Source organism: Hermetia illucens, chromosome 2, assembly GCF_905115235.1.
Source record: "Hermetia illucens chromosome 2, iHerIll2.2.curated.20191125, whole genome shotgun sequence".
NCBI classification, from domain to species: domain Eukaryota; kingdom Metazoa; phylum Arthropoda; class Insecta; order Diptera; family Stratiomyidae; genus Hermetia; species Hermetia illucens.
The window spans coordinates 166,061,634-166,075,303 of NC_051850.1; the positions used below are offsets into that span (position 1 = coordinate 166,061,634).

At 46.1% G+C, this 13,670-nt stretch overlaps 1 protein-coding gene across 1 annotated transcript in view; it reads left to right on the top strand.

Annotated features, from left to right (window-relative positions):
• LOC119649181 (ecdysone-induced protein 78C) overlaps window positions 1–13,670 on the top strand; it is a 134,378-nt gene that overhangs the window by 41,286 nt on the left and 79,422 nt on the right. Inside the window, exons 2-3 of the mRNA XM_038051208.1 lie at window positions 2,086–2,213; window positions 11,470–11,611. Of these exons, the coding sequence (XP_037907136.1) occupies window positions 2,086–2,213; window positions 11,470–11,611 (270 nt within the window). The remainder of the gene's footprint in view (window positions 1–2,085; window positions 2,214–11,469; window positions 11,612–13,670) is intronic.

Below are 13,670 nucleotides of genomic sequence, written 5' to 3' on the forward strand. Positions count from 1 at the left end.
ATGGAGATTAGGAGCTCCGCCGTGCCACGGTAAGGTCTAACTTACTAACTGGGGCGACCAGGCATCAGTGAGGTTCCGTTCGAATGCAGTCAGTTACTTCCAACTGCAAACTATCCCTGGATTGGGGTAGGTGTTTTTCGATAATAGTTGAGTCCTTGTTACCACCAGACGTTTTTGGATTAATGCTACCGTGAGGCCTTGCTGTATTTCGACGATACGGTCACCTATCTTGGTAATGGTACCCACAATGTAATCTTTATCTGCGGCTATAACATATCGGGGCTTGTTTAACAGCTGCTCAATAAAAATAGACTTTAACGCTGGATCCGAAATCTTGTTTTGTATAAAATCTCAAAGCTCACATGAGATATTTTTTGCCATTGAGATTGCAATAATTTTATATAAAAAATTTCGAATTCCATTTCTGCCCAAGAGTTCCATTTGACTTCGATTTTTGAATCAAAGGGCATAGTTAAGTTTACTTTAACAATGAGCCCACAAACGGTTATATGTACATATGTATAGTCCTTTTCTGTACCAATCTGCAGCAATTAGGCCATACAAGCAAATAAAATTAGTGGAAGTGTTTTCATTAGAAGTTGCATCACAAGCTGGGTGACTTCATGCCCGAGAACCAGAGTTCGTTACAAAGTGTTTTAGTATCTTGTAGGCTTCCAGTTTACATAAGATAAATGCATCGCGCTTTGTTCAAAGTGTACGCGATCTTCTTACCTCGCCGCAAAGCCTAATAACATCTCCGGTAAAGATAAAGACAACATGGTGTTCGGCTACAGCTATTCGTATTGGATTCACTGAAGGAGGAAGGTTTACTGCCATTTTCCAGTTTATCGCAAAGATGAGTGTAAACGGTCATTACCCCTTGGGCGCTAAGGAACATCCGCCTCGCACTATGATGTAACCCTTGCCTGATGCACTTCTAGACATTAAAAGAAGGAAGACATTTGTGGGTAGTGTTAACGTGAAAACCTGGTTAATGAAAGTCGACAATTTTCCTAATGCACTCATACCAGTGCTGAACTGGGTTGTAGAGTCTATTGATGGTTCGAAATTTTCCCAGGAAACACGATTGCATGAAGGTATTGGAAAAGTTCCATCAAATTTGACCTGAAAACTATGGTAAAGCATTTAACTGGCTGGGGTATAATCGTTGAAATACCTACAATTACATGGTAGCTATCATTAACTGGCAACACGTTTTAGATCACCAACTGCAAATATACTCATAGCTTTAGGGGGTGTACGTTGCACCGAATGCACCATGTTGAAGCATTTGCTGGGACGGCGGCAACTGGCGGTTGAACGAGGTGCACTTTCTTCATTCGAATCATGTAATAGCGGTGGTTCTGGCTGCAGGTTTTCCAGATACTCATGATGCCTATTTTGTGGTTGTTACATCCACCGCTCGCCACCGGGTTTAACTTGTATGTGCCAATTGCCCGGATAAACGCGGAACGAAATGGCTCTGGGGTCTTAAATTGCCGCGCAACAGAACCTCTCGATGCATCTCGGCATATGTTACACAATCATCTGCAGCTTCTACCTGTGCCTATGAACCATTTCGTAATTGTGCATTGCGGCAAATCTTCTTGCACATTTTCGCGTTTTTATAGCGAATTTGAACTGCGTCACGTAGTCGTGGTACCTTGGGTTGCACTCCCAAACGGTTTATGGTCTGCAGGAAATGCAGATGTTTTTGCAGGCACTCCGAAAATCATGAAAGGTCTCCGTTAAGCGATCAGGTAATGGGCGAAAATTTTCAGCACATGTTCCTTGGAGAAGTTATTTTATGTACGAAAGTGATGCCGAACCTTTTGGGGGCTCATACGTCTGTACTTCATGAACTTGGATGATCTTTCTTTATTGCTGCAATCAATTCTAAACTCCTGACCTCCATTGGGGTTCTAAATTGCTTTTTCAGGGTTAGTGCAATTATTGCCGAAAAGGAAATTAGATATAGTACGAGTGTATCTGTTTAATATTAAGTTAGATGGTCCAAAATTGCATTATTTTGACTAGCACACCAGCACTAAATGCCATTTTGTATTCTCTATTCTCTATTTCCAGACCAACAATTTGCGGTTGCCGATTCAAACTCGAACAGTTCAGTAGTTAAGACTTTCGTTCCTTGCAAAGTTTGTGGTGATAAGGCATCTGGCTACCACTATGGAGTAACATCCTGCGAGGGATGTAAGGTATGCTATTGGTTCATTGCATATTTTATTTATTTTATGAGTGATAATGATGAAGACGCCAACATTTTACCACTGTCACTGATTGCAAAGTCGTTCCCTATGAGACCATCGCACCTGAACATCGGCCGTTGATTGCCGTCCTGCGAATTAAGCCACCGATAAAACAGCGTGAGGAACGCACTGGCCCGCCGCGCAGTAAATGGTGGCGATTTGGTGAGAAGAAAGAAGAAACGGTCTCACTCATACGATTGCAAACCATTACGAATGTGGAAGAATCATGGAACCAAATGAAAGACACGATCCACAAAGCGGCCTCTGCAACCCTCGGGGTCACCAAGCCGGGTAAGTGGTACATCAACCGAGATACTTGGCTTTGGAATGATGATGTTGAAATGAAGGTCCGTGAAAAGAAACGCCTCTACCACAAATTTCTCGACAATAAAACGCCTGCTAATTGGCAAATTTATAAGAATGCCAACCGGGAAGCAAAGAAAGCGGTCGCTATCACCCGAGCGAACCATTTCAAAAATCTTTACGATAAACTAGACACTCGGGATGGCGAGAGAGATCTGTATCGACTTGCTAAAAGCCGTGATGAACGCACACAGGATATCGAACACTTCTGTTGTGTTAATGACAAGAACGGTACTTTGCTTACCAACCGTCGAGCCGCAACGGATAGATGGCGAGAATACTTCGAGCAGATTTCAACTGAAGAATTTGCTCATCCTCCACTTCCACAATCATTGCCGACATTTGGCGCAGTTCCACCAGCCAGCGCAACTGAAGTCGAGGAGGCAATAAAACAAATGAAATCGGGGAAAGCAACAGGACCTGACGACATCGCATCTGAGCTCTGGAAAGCGAAGAGCTGGGACCCAACACTGTGGCTCAATGAATTCTTTAACCGGGTTATTCAGGAAGGAAGAACACCATCTGACTGGCAAGAAAGTAGCACTGTTCCAATATGGAAAAAGAAAGGTAGCCCAGCAGAATGTTCAAATTACCGTCCGATCCGGTTACTTTCCCATACCATGAAGATTTTTGAACGCATTCTTGACAACCGTATTCGCGAAATCGTTGAAATAACCGTGAATCAAGCCGGATTTGTCAAGAACTGCGGAACTACTGACGCAATACACGCTGCGCGGTTGCTCATGGAGAAACACCGTGAGAAGCATCGCCCTCTTTACATTGCCTTTCTGGATCTAGAGAAAGCGTTTGACCGTATACCACACGATCTCATCTGGTATGCTTTACGACAACACTTCGTGCCAGGAGAACTCGTGCGCTGGATTCAATTGCTCTACCACGATCCGAAAAGTAAAGTTCGAAGTATGGCGGGTGTATCAAAACCGCTTCGTGTCTCTGTTGGAGTTCATCAAGGAAGTGCCCTCTCACCACTCCTCTTTGTCTTTGTTATGGACACCGTCACACGGGATATCCAACGTCCAGCGCCCTACACACTGCTTTATGCAGATGATGTTTTCCTAGCATCTGATAGCAAAAATGATCTCGAGCAACTTGTTCAAAAATGGAATGATCGCCTCACGCAACACGGTCTCAGATTGAATTTAAACAAAACTGAATTTTTGATGACCGATCCCCATGAAACAGGCACAATCACTGTCAGCGGCAGTGATCTGCCCAGAACTGATCGATTCAAACACCTCGGGTCAACGCTATCAGCCAATGGAGAACTGCGTTATGAAATTGCTTCACGCATTAACGCAACCTGGATGAAGTGGCATTCCAAAACTGGTGTTCTTTGTGATCGACTCATCAACGAACGTCTCAAATCTAAAATTTATCGCAATGTCGTCCGCAATGTCGCTCTCTATGGTTCTGAGTGTTGGCCGACTATAAAAGACAATGAACGGCGTCTTGCGGTAATGGAGACGAAGATGCTACGTTGGACTAGTGGCGTCACACGTTTAGATCACATCCGAAATGAGGATATCCGCGATCGTTATGGGGTTGCACTGATCGTGGAAAAGTTGCGAGAGAGGCGTCTTCAATGGTATGGTCACGCAGTTCGTGCAAACGAGAATTCACTTGCCAAGATTGGTCTGAACATCGAAGTCGATGGTAAACGACCAAAAGGCAGGCCTAAGCAACGGTGGCTTGATACGCTGGATGGGGATTTGAAAGCCTCGACATTGCACCCAGATCAGGCATTCGATAGAGCCAAATGGCGAAGCCGATCACGACGAGCCGACCCCGCTTGTGAACGGGACAAAGGCTGAAGAAAAAGAAGAAGATGAGTGATAATGACGACAAGTACTCAATCGCCGTTACCGAGCCTATGTTCGTTCCAAGCCTGCTACCAATGCTGATGTTGATCAGAACAGACACTTACAGGTTATTGCCTCATTTGAAATTGGAATTTTTGTAAGATTCAAGCGCTTACGTCGGTAGTACTTTCTCCCTCTTTTTAAGGTTTAGTTTTAGTCCCTCTGGGATCGTTAACGATCCTCAACGAGTCGCTTACGATCCGGGGAGTGGCGTCCCCAAGGTGCCCAAGCAAGTAATTCTGACCCCCTAGGCAGGCATAATACCTGCATCCTAGGTAGTGGCTTCAAGACAGTTTCTCCGTGAAGAGCGAACTGCTAATGACTAATACAGGCCGAGACACACTGGGAGTCTCCGGAGCCGTCGACAACTTCTTATCGACTTCGATGGGATGATGTGTGCCTAGCTCTGCCAAGGTGGTAGTTGCGTATCAGGAGCCAGCCCCTTCAAGATCCTGGTCGGATAGTGTGCATTGAACCGGTAATTAGTAGACCGCGTTACCCCAAGCGAGCGCTGATCCGTCCGTGAGTTCCGGGAACAGTTAATCGTAGGTTAGGCCTCAGGGAACTGGGATAGGGGCTTTTTCCCCGAGAGTATACCCGTTCCTGACTATTGCGGCCCGCTGCCTTGCACACGATACGCTGGTAAACAACTTAAATGGAGAACAAAAACAAATCAAACGAGGAGAAAGTAGAAGTGGAGGGTGAGCTGGCTGCGTTTATTCGCAGTACGAAAATGCGCCCCTCACTCTAGCGTCCAGTGAAAGACGCAGCAAGGGCTGAAATACCCGACCAGATATTGAGACGCACAGACGGAGAGACTTACTCGCAAAGTGATGCGGCACCTGCAACGGAGACAGGAGTCCAGACAGTACGATAATAATAATAATCGTTGGCGCAAGAATCCATGCTGGATCAGGGCCATGAAGTGTGTTAGAACACTTCATTCAAGACCGTAACGGTACACTAGGAGGCAATGCTCGCCCGAGATTATTACCCTGATTTGACTCAGGTACTCATTCACAGCTGAGTCGACTGGTATTCGACGTTAAATCACGATACAAATTCCACTGTCACCAATGAGATTTGAATCATGACCTTCCGTACGACAGCCTTGTGCTCTAACCACTCAGCTATCCGGACACAGTACAATGCAGTGTTATAATTGCCGAAAGAGGCACAGTGGAAACTGCCGAAACTAGCTAAATAGTTTCGAATATAAGCCAAGGGAGGGCTGTCAACTACTCTGGCGCAAGCTGACGAGGAAGGCTTATTAAGAAATGCGCGGCAGTTGTGAAGCCCATGCGATCTGCGACGTTCCTCCAGACAAACGTCGGCAAGGGTGTGAAAAACGGGCTAATGGAACTGGAGGAGCTCCTATCCATGTTATATTATAGGCGGACATGGAGAGTAGGAAAAAAAAACACAGGGAGCAGAAACAACCGCGCAACACTACGAGTACGCAACAGATCGCAAACAGCCCATTGCAGAGCGAACTGGGGAAAAACGAAAGGAGGAAGAGACATCAATCAGGTACTCTCCAGGGTTCAATAGAAGAAGGCGAAGAGGAACAAGAGACAACAACACGTCGCGCCATCAGAAAACCTCTGCCTAAAATTAAGGCGGACACGAAGTACGGAGCACCAAAAGAAAAGGTGGGGAGGCGAAGGAGACTAGATCGCTAATTCTGCTTATTAAGCCGACGGAAGGCAAGACTTTTGCGGGAGTCCTCAGAGAAATTCGTTACAAAATTAAACCCGAAGATAACGGAGCAGAAGTGTCTTCCATTCGCAAAACGAAGGGTGGTGGAGTCCTAGCCGAACTAGGCCCGAAGACAATCAATAAAGTTACGTTCTGTGAAGCAGTCAATGGTCTTCTGGGAGAAAAAGCTTTGATTTCCAGCCTGGAACCCACATATTCTCTGGAAATCAGAGAGCTTGACTGCCTCACAGAAAAAAACGAGGTAGAAGAGGCCATCAAACATGAATGTCCGAAGGTAACCAATGCCGGATTGGTATCACCTCTGCGACCTCCCGAGGCCAAAAACTCGCTGTGGTGGAAGTTGCCAATCAATCCGCGAGGAAGCTTCTAAACAGCGAGAAAATAAAAATTAGTTGGGTAGTGTGTAGCATACGAATCCCGGCCGGCCCAACCAAATATTACATATGTTTGGATTATGGGCACACATCTGCAACCTGTCCGGGATCTGACAGAAGGGTAACATGCAGTAAATGTGGTCAGACAGGTCATAAAGCGAACACCTGCAATGAAAAGGACAGCTGCGTCCTATGCACGGACCGTGGCGCGACTGATGACAAGTTTTCGCACACTGCGGAACGTTTAGCACACTGCGGGCTCGGGGCGATATTCAGTTTTCAGAGCAGCATTGGAAAGAGCTAGGACGCAGTCAATATGATTCGCATCCCACATATCAATATGCACTGGAGTGCAACCGCTCACTAAATAAATAAATAAATAAATAAATCAGTGAGCAGCACCAAAAGAAGAACCCAGGCTTGATGCTTTGGAGGACGCTATCTTAAGCACAGATGGGCGGATCCTGGTCGGGAGTGACTTCAATACCAAGGCACTTGAATGGGGCATGCCTCACACAGACTCCAGAGGGAAACGAATTCTGGAAATGGCGGCGAGAACAGGACTGGTAGTTCTAAACACCGGATCCACCACAACGGTCCGGCGCCCGGGCTTCGAGGGAAGTACTCCGGACGTAACCTTCGCGTCAAAGTCACAGGTGTCGCTGGTGGACGAGTGACGAGTTCTCCAAGATACTTCTGGGGGCGGTGGCGCTGCAGCCGACACTGTCGTAAATTCAGTTATGAACCTGATAACGACGGTCTGCGGAGCCTCCATTCCCAGGAGGGCATCGAGACGTGGCAGACCTTCTATGTATGGGTGGGCAGCGGAAATCGCAGAGCTCCAGAAGGAGTGTCACAGGCTCCGCCGCTTAACACAACGTCTAAGTGACATGGAGGAGGCATGTACCATAATGACGAAGTGCAAATCAGCCAAGAGGAGACTCCGCAGCGCAATAAACAAAAGCAATACTCGCTGCTGACAAGATCTGGTTGACAAGGTGAATTGGGAGCCGTGGGGACTCGGTTGCAAACTTGTAACCCGAAAAATCAGGGCTCTACGGAAACCCTGTTCACTTCAGGCCGAGCAGCTGGACCGCATTGTAAAGGCACTATTCCCTGCGCACCCCGTATGGAATGATGACTTCGGCGCAAAGAGTGCAGAGGACTGTCCGCTTTTCTCTATAAAAGGGTTGGAACAATCAGTCCTCTCTATGAAAAGCAAGAACGCGCCAGGACCCGATGGTATTCCTGCAGAGGTATACAAACTGATATTCGAACATCGGCCAGACCCTACTACTCAGCGCATTCAACGCTTGTCTAAAAGAGGGCACTTTCCCTGCTCGTTGGAAGGTTGCGAGGCTTGCGCTGATCCACAAAGGGAAAGGCAACCCTGAGTTGCCACCTTCATACCGCCCACTATGTATGCTTGGCATAGCTGGAAAAATGCTCGAAAAGCTCATCAAAAGTAGACTCGCTGAAGTGATACGTGCTGCCGGAGATTTATCTCCCTGGCAGTTTGGTTTTAGAACAGGGAGATCCAGCAGAGAGCAGTTGATGCTATCATGCTAGTCGTGGATGCCTTTCGACGAGCGGTGGCACATAGCCGCAGAACTCAACGAGTGGTGCTCCTCGTAACGCTTGACGTCAGAAACGCCTTTAATTCGGTAAGGTGGAAAGACATTCTAGGCGCACTAGACAATACTTTCCACGTGGCGAACTATCTGTTGCGGATATTGAGGGTCTATCGGAGGAACCGCTCCATGCTCTATGACACACTAGAGGGTCAGAGGAGGATGGAGGTCACGTCGGGTATCACACAGGGATCCATCCCAGGGCCGGACCTCTGGAACGCTACCTATGATAGTCTACTTAAATTCGACATGCCAGAAGAGTTGCGCCTGCTCGGCTATGCAAATGATGTCGCGGCGGTTGTTGCTGGACGCACTGTCGAACAGGATGCGACGGTTAAGCGGATGGATGACTACTCATGGTTTCAACCTTGCACTGGAAAAACCGCGCAAGTACAGAAACGGGGAGCTTTGCTGTTCGAGTCTGCGTACCGCACTGTCTCTGAACCAGCCGTGATGGTGATCGCGGGAGTGATCCCCATTACCCTTCTTGCTAAGGAGCGTCAGGCCATATGCAAGCGCAAGGGAGATGAGCCAAGGGAGGTTGTTGATCGTGAACAACGGCAACGCACTCTAGACGAGTGGCACCTCTCTTGGCAAAATGAAACTAGAAGCAGATGGACTTCGTGGCTCATCAGCAACTTAAATGCGTGGCTGAAGCGCAAGCATGGTGAGACTGACTATTTCCTTACCCAACTTTTAAGTGGGCATGGAGGTTTTCAGTCTTACTTGCGCAAGATTGGAAAAGCGCGATCTCCGGATTGTGTGTCTGTGACCCAAACGCCCCCGTGATGGGTTCTCATGAGTCGCCTCGTCAAGTTAATCCTGAGCGACCTTGCAATGATTGAGGATTATTTGAACCTGATTTTTTATTGCAGTTAACGACTTTCTGAATTCCGGGCATTTACTACTTCCGGCAATATGCGTGCACTGTATATAGATCTCAAGTTTTTGGACCGGTACCGTGACATTGCCCCCAAGTGAGTTGTTAACTTGGTTACGGAAGCCATCAGTTTTGCCCAACGTGGATTTTTTCAGCTCGAACATGAGATCGCCTTTCTCCGTCCTTCGACATTTCCGCCTAGATCTTTTAGGTCGGGGTCAGCTTTGTCAGATTGCCCTTGCTATAGATAACACAATTGCCTCTGGCGAATTTGGTCAAGGTGACTTGGATAGCGAACCACCAGATGTTATCAACGTAGTCGAGCTGATTGACATTGTCGATTGCACCCCTCCATGTCCACCAACCAAGACAGCATAATGGGCATCAATGACAGCGAATATCGGCGGCAAAATACCAGCCTTTCAGACCCCATTTTCGACTTCAAATTTCTCCAGGATTTTACGTCGATGCAGCACGCAACATTTTGTTCCGTCATATATGTCTTTGATAATAATGTTACATAGATTACTCACCTGGATGCCGAAACCCCTGTTGTCGTGAAAGCCTCTTTTACGCGAATACCCGAGACACCAACATATGTAAGTAAATCCAAAAGTGTCATTCCTCACACTCGTAAAAAATGTTCACACTCTTCCCATCAATACGGATAACTGGATTGCGTAGCGTTCGTGCAGAAATCCATTCTATAACTTTACACAATTTATTATACAGCAGTAGCAGTAGAACGTTCAATTATATTCTAGGGGTGTTAATAACAGATGCGTATCGTTCACACGGACTACACCTCGGACTACAATGATCCGAAGAGTGATAATCTGGTCGATACAGGATGATCTAAAGTAGAAGCCAACCTGTTCTATGCTAATCAAGCATTCCAGATGTTACTTGATTGGTTACAGAAATATTATAAATTTCCTGTCCAATTATTACACTCAAGACGGCTACCTTTCTTCGGAATCTTACCGATCATTCCCTTCTCCCGCTAATTGGGAAAGATCTGAAATTTCCAGGATTTATGAATGAATGGAAGCAACAGCCCTGCAGAGACGGTAAGGATTACAAGGAACATTTCTACAAAAAGACCATCAAGGCTGCCAGTTTCACCTCGCTTGAGCGCGCTGATGATAAAGATAATTTCACTTTTGTTTGGAGGAGCAGCCCTTATCTGCGTGTTACGATGGCTTGTTATATCATCCGTCAAGGGTTGAATTCGAATGTTTTACAAATCAGAATTGCTATGAAGTGCTCCTTGCACTTTTCCAGCTGCGCACCATGGTAGATCAAAAGCTTATGATCTACGTTCCTCACTGGACTATCTTAAGGACTACGACCACCTGGAAGCTATCTCGTGATGCGGTATTGCGCTTCTCATGCATTTCACGGGAACAGAGCTCCAGTCGAAGCTCTTAGCTCCTAACGTCAATCGAACTGCCTCCATGTTTCTGCAGTCAGTCAAGCCTTCCTGGATGTTGGTGACTTCCGTTTTCAGAGATAAGGTCACTTTTGATGGGCTCTCAGCCGGGTGCAATAATACAATTTTCTTACTGCTAGACGACAATCTGGTCGTGGTGATGGCCGGTATTGCCTTTGGAATACCGACACTCTGCCCCTGCAATCAGTCGCAGTAGCGACACACAGACGATGGTAGGCGACCATCGAATGATGGCTTCCATCGAGGCAGATGTCAGGGCCTTTTTCATTATGCACATTCCAAAGACTATTTGTAAATCTACTACTGATCGCGATATGATCGATCTGTTCAGATATTCGCACCGGTCAGTAGAAAGGAAACTATCCTTATGGCAGGACCTTTGCTCGAACAGTGCCATGTCAAGGCAGGGAAAATTACAGAAGTCGACACATTTTCACTGTTGTTGTTGCGGTCACCTAGATCACCACCACATGTCCGAGCAAGGTGTTGTCAGAGCCCAACTTGGCATTCAACACTCTGCTTTCTCGGTCTTATTCATCCTTTTTATTTTGCATGCAAACCTCCATTCAGTCCATAATTGTGTCATGCTTCTCTTCGCTGTCAATTTTAACCTGTAAGAACCATCTTAAGGGTCCTCCTGACTTCTGACAGAAGATTCTTCCTAACCCATTATCTGAGAATCTGCTTGAGGTAAAGACCTTAAATTACACTCCGGGCTGCGTTGCTCTATGGCCATAGTAATATCTTAGACGAAGTACCATGACAACTATGAACGTCAAAAATAATTTTATTAATAAATTATTAAATTTAGTATATAAGATTTATCTGAAGCTGCCTTTAAAAAAAATTAGAAATAAATATTTCGTAAATTTTTCTATTTCCATTCATATATCTTTTCTATTTAGGGTTTCTTTCGACGCAGCATTCAAAAGCAAATTGAATACCGATGTTTGCGTGACGGAAAGTGCCTGGTAATTCGGCTGAACAGAAATCGATGTCAGTATTGCCGTTTCAAGAAATGCCTGTCAGCAGGAATGAGTAGAGATTGTAAGTATAATTTGAATAGATAGATTTACTAGATTCACCTATGCAGAATAAAATCCTATAAGCATCAAACCATCGTTGGTTTTCACTCTTTTTAGTCAAGATTACTTTGGTTTTTCCCAGTGCAAGGCTGAGCAGCCATCCATTCTCTTACCCGTCGGACTAATATGCCCAGTTTACTTTGCACTTGTTCAGTAGTGTGTCCGGCAACAAGAACCCCATCATTATCTGCATAACCGACAAGGGGTGGGTCTTCTGCCATATCGAGTCTGGGCAGATTATCGTAGAAAACGTTCTAGGGATCCGACTGCAGGATGGATCCCCTTGCTACTCTCGACGAAATCTCTAGCCCTCCAGCGTCTCATAGAGCAGAGAGTGGCCTTTCAGATAATCCGTCAATATCAAGCATGTCCACCAAAATCGACGGATATGTGATAAGGCCATCCACCATAGATCTGCATGCTCTAAAACCGAACTGCCTTAGGAATAAGGCCCCAGCAGCATATATCGCTCCGGCGTGTTTCGATGTCGTTCGACGTCTGAAGTTTTTCGAGTATACTCCTTGCTTTGTTAAGCATTCAGAGTGATCGACATGCTTTCCTGATTTTCGCGAGCACCGCCAAGTGCAAACGACAATAAAAACTGCCCTCCTCCCTTCAGACAAACGTTGAATGCGCCGGACAGTAGGTTCGACTAATGATGAAACAACGGTTTATGTATCTTGACCGGGATAGAGTCAGGTGCTTTTTATTTTAAGGGAGAAGCTTGCCTCTTCTAACTCTTTCATGTTGACATGCGTAACGAACAATGCTCCATCTACTCAGCATCTCGTGAACATAATCTCCGCAAGGTCTCGATTTCTCGGGGTTGAACGCTGTGCTATATAACAGAGCCTGTGATACTCTTCCATGATTCCGACATAATCAGCATCCGCACCAGTGATTCCAACTTGAAAGTTACGTCCGGAATACTTCCTTTGCAACTTGGATACCAGGACGGTTCCAGGATAGCGTCAGTCAAGTGCCGCACCCGAAGTCGGGCGTTTCGATAGACTCAGATGACAGTGGTACCTGATAAGTCGAGATTAATTAGGGTGGTTCCGATGCAATTCGTTAATTAACAATAAATAAGTTCCTAGCTTTCCAGCAACCTGTACTAACTGGTGAGCAGTTAATCTCTTTTTATTTGTAAGAATCGGTTTGTTATTTGCGTCCTAATCCTTTCTAGATCCGTCTTGAAGACCGGAAACCGAACTAAGCCCACAGTATATGCAATGCAGAAAACTCAAGTCCACTTTTCGTTGCAGGTTTTCGCTTTGTGGCCTATCATCCAACCATGAATTTTCATATGGAAGATGCTTCTTCTTCACTGCCTTCCGCAAAAGCCTTGGTTTCTGTCGGCAGAGCAGTCTTCTCCTTTCGGCTTTACTGCAGTTCGTTAACGGACTATCTACGGTCCATTTGGCGCTTACTGTGTTTACCGCGGGAAGTACGGTTGCTTATGCCTTGCGCGCACTTACTGGTGCTTTCCATGTTCGCTTGTAGGAAGGAATGCCATCCAGGAGCTCTTCCAATTCCATCATACCGTTTTTCATACGGGCGTTTTTCTGAAGGAAGGTCACGGACTTCAACCATTTCACAACTGCCCCGCATTTCGTGGACTGGACTTGGCCTATTTTCGAAGTCAACTGCCCCGTTTCAACGACTTACCCCTTGCTTCTTTCCGGGACAGGAGCACTACACTACACTACACTACACTGTTGCCGTTCCTGTTCCAGCTCCCGCATTACTTTGCGAGACTTCCTCCGCATTTGTCTGTGCGCACCCTGAGGTCTCGTCTGATGTTTCAGCCATTGCTATCTGCTTTCTAGGCGTTGCGACGGATTAACCGCTGGCAAATTCTTGAGTTAAATTCGACAGTCCTTAGGACAGGAAACCGACATAGAGATTACTATAATCTGCAAAAATATAGATGATATCATCACGAAGGTGGACCGCCATCATCAGCCTACCAGCAGAGGCAGCACTCTAACCATTAACAGCAGGGCGAGTAAGAATAGACT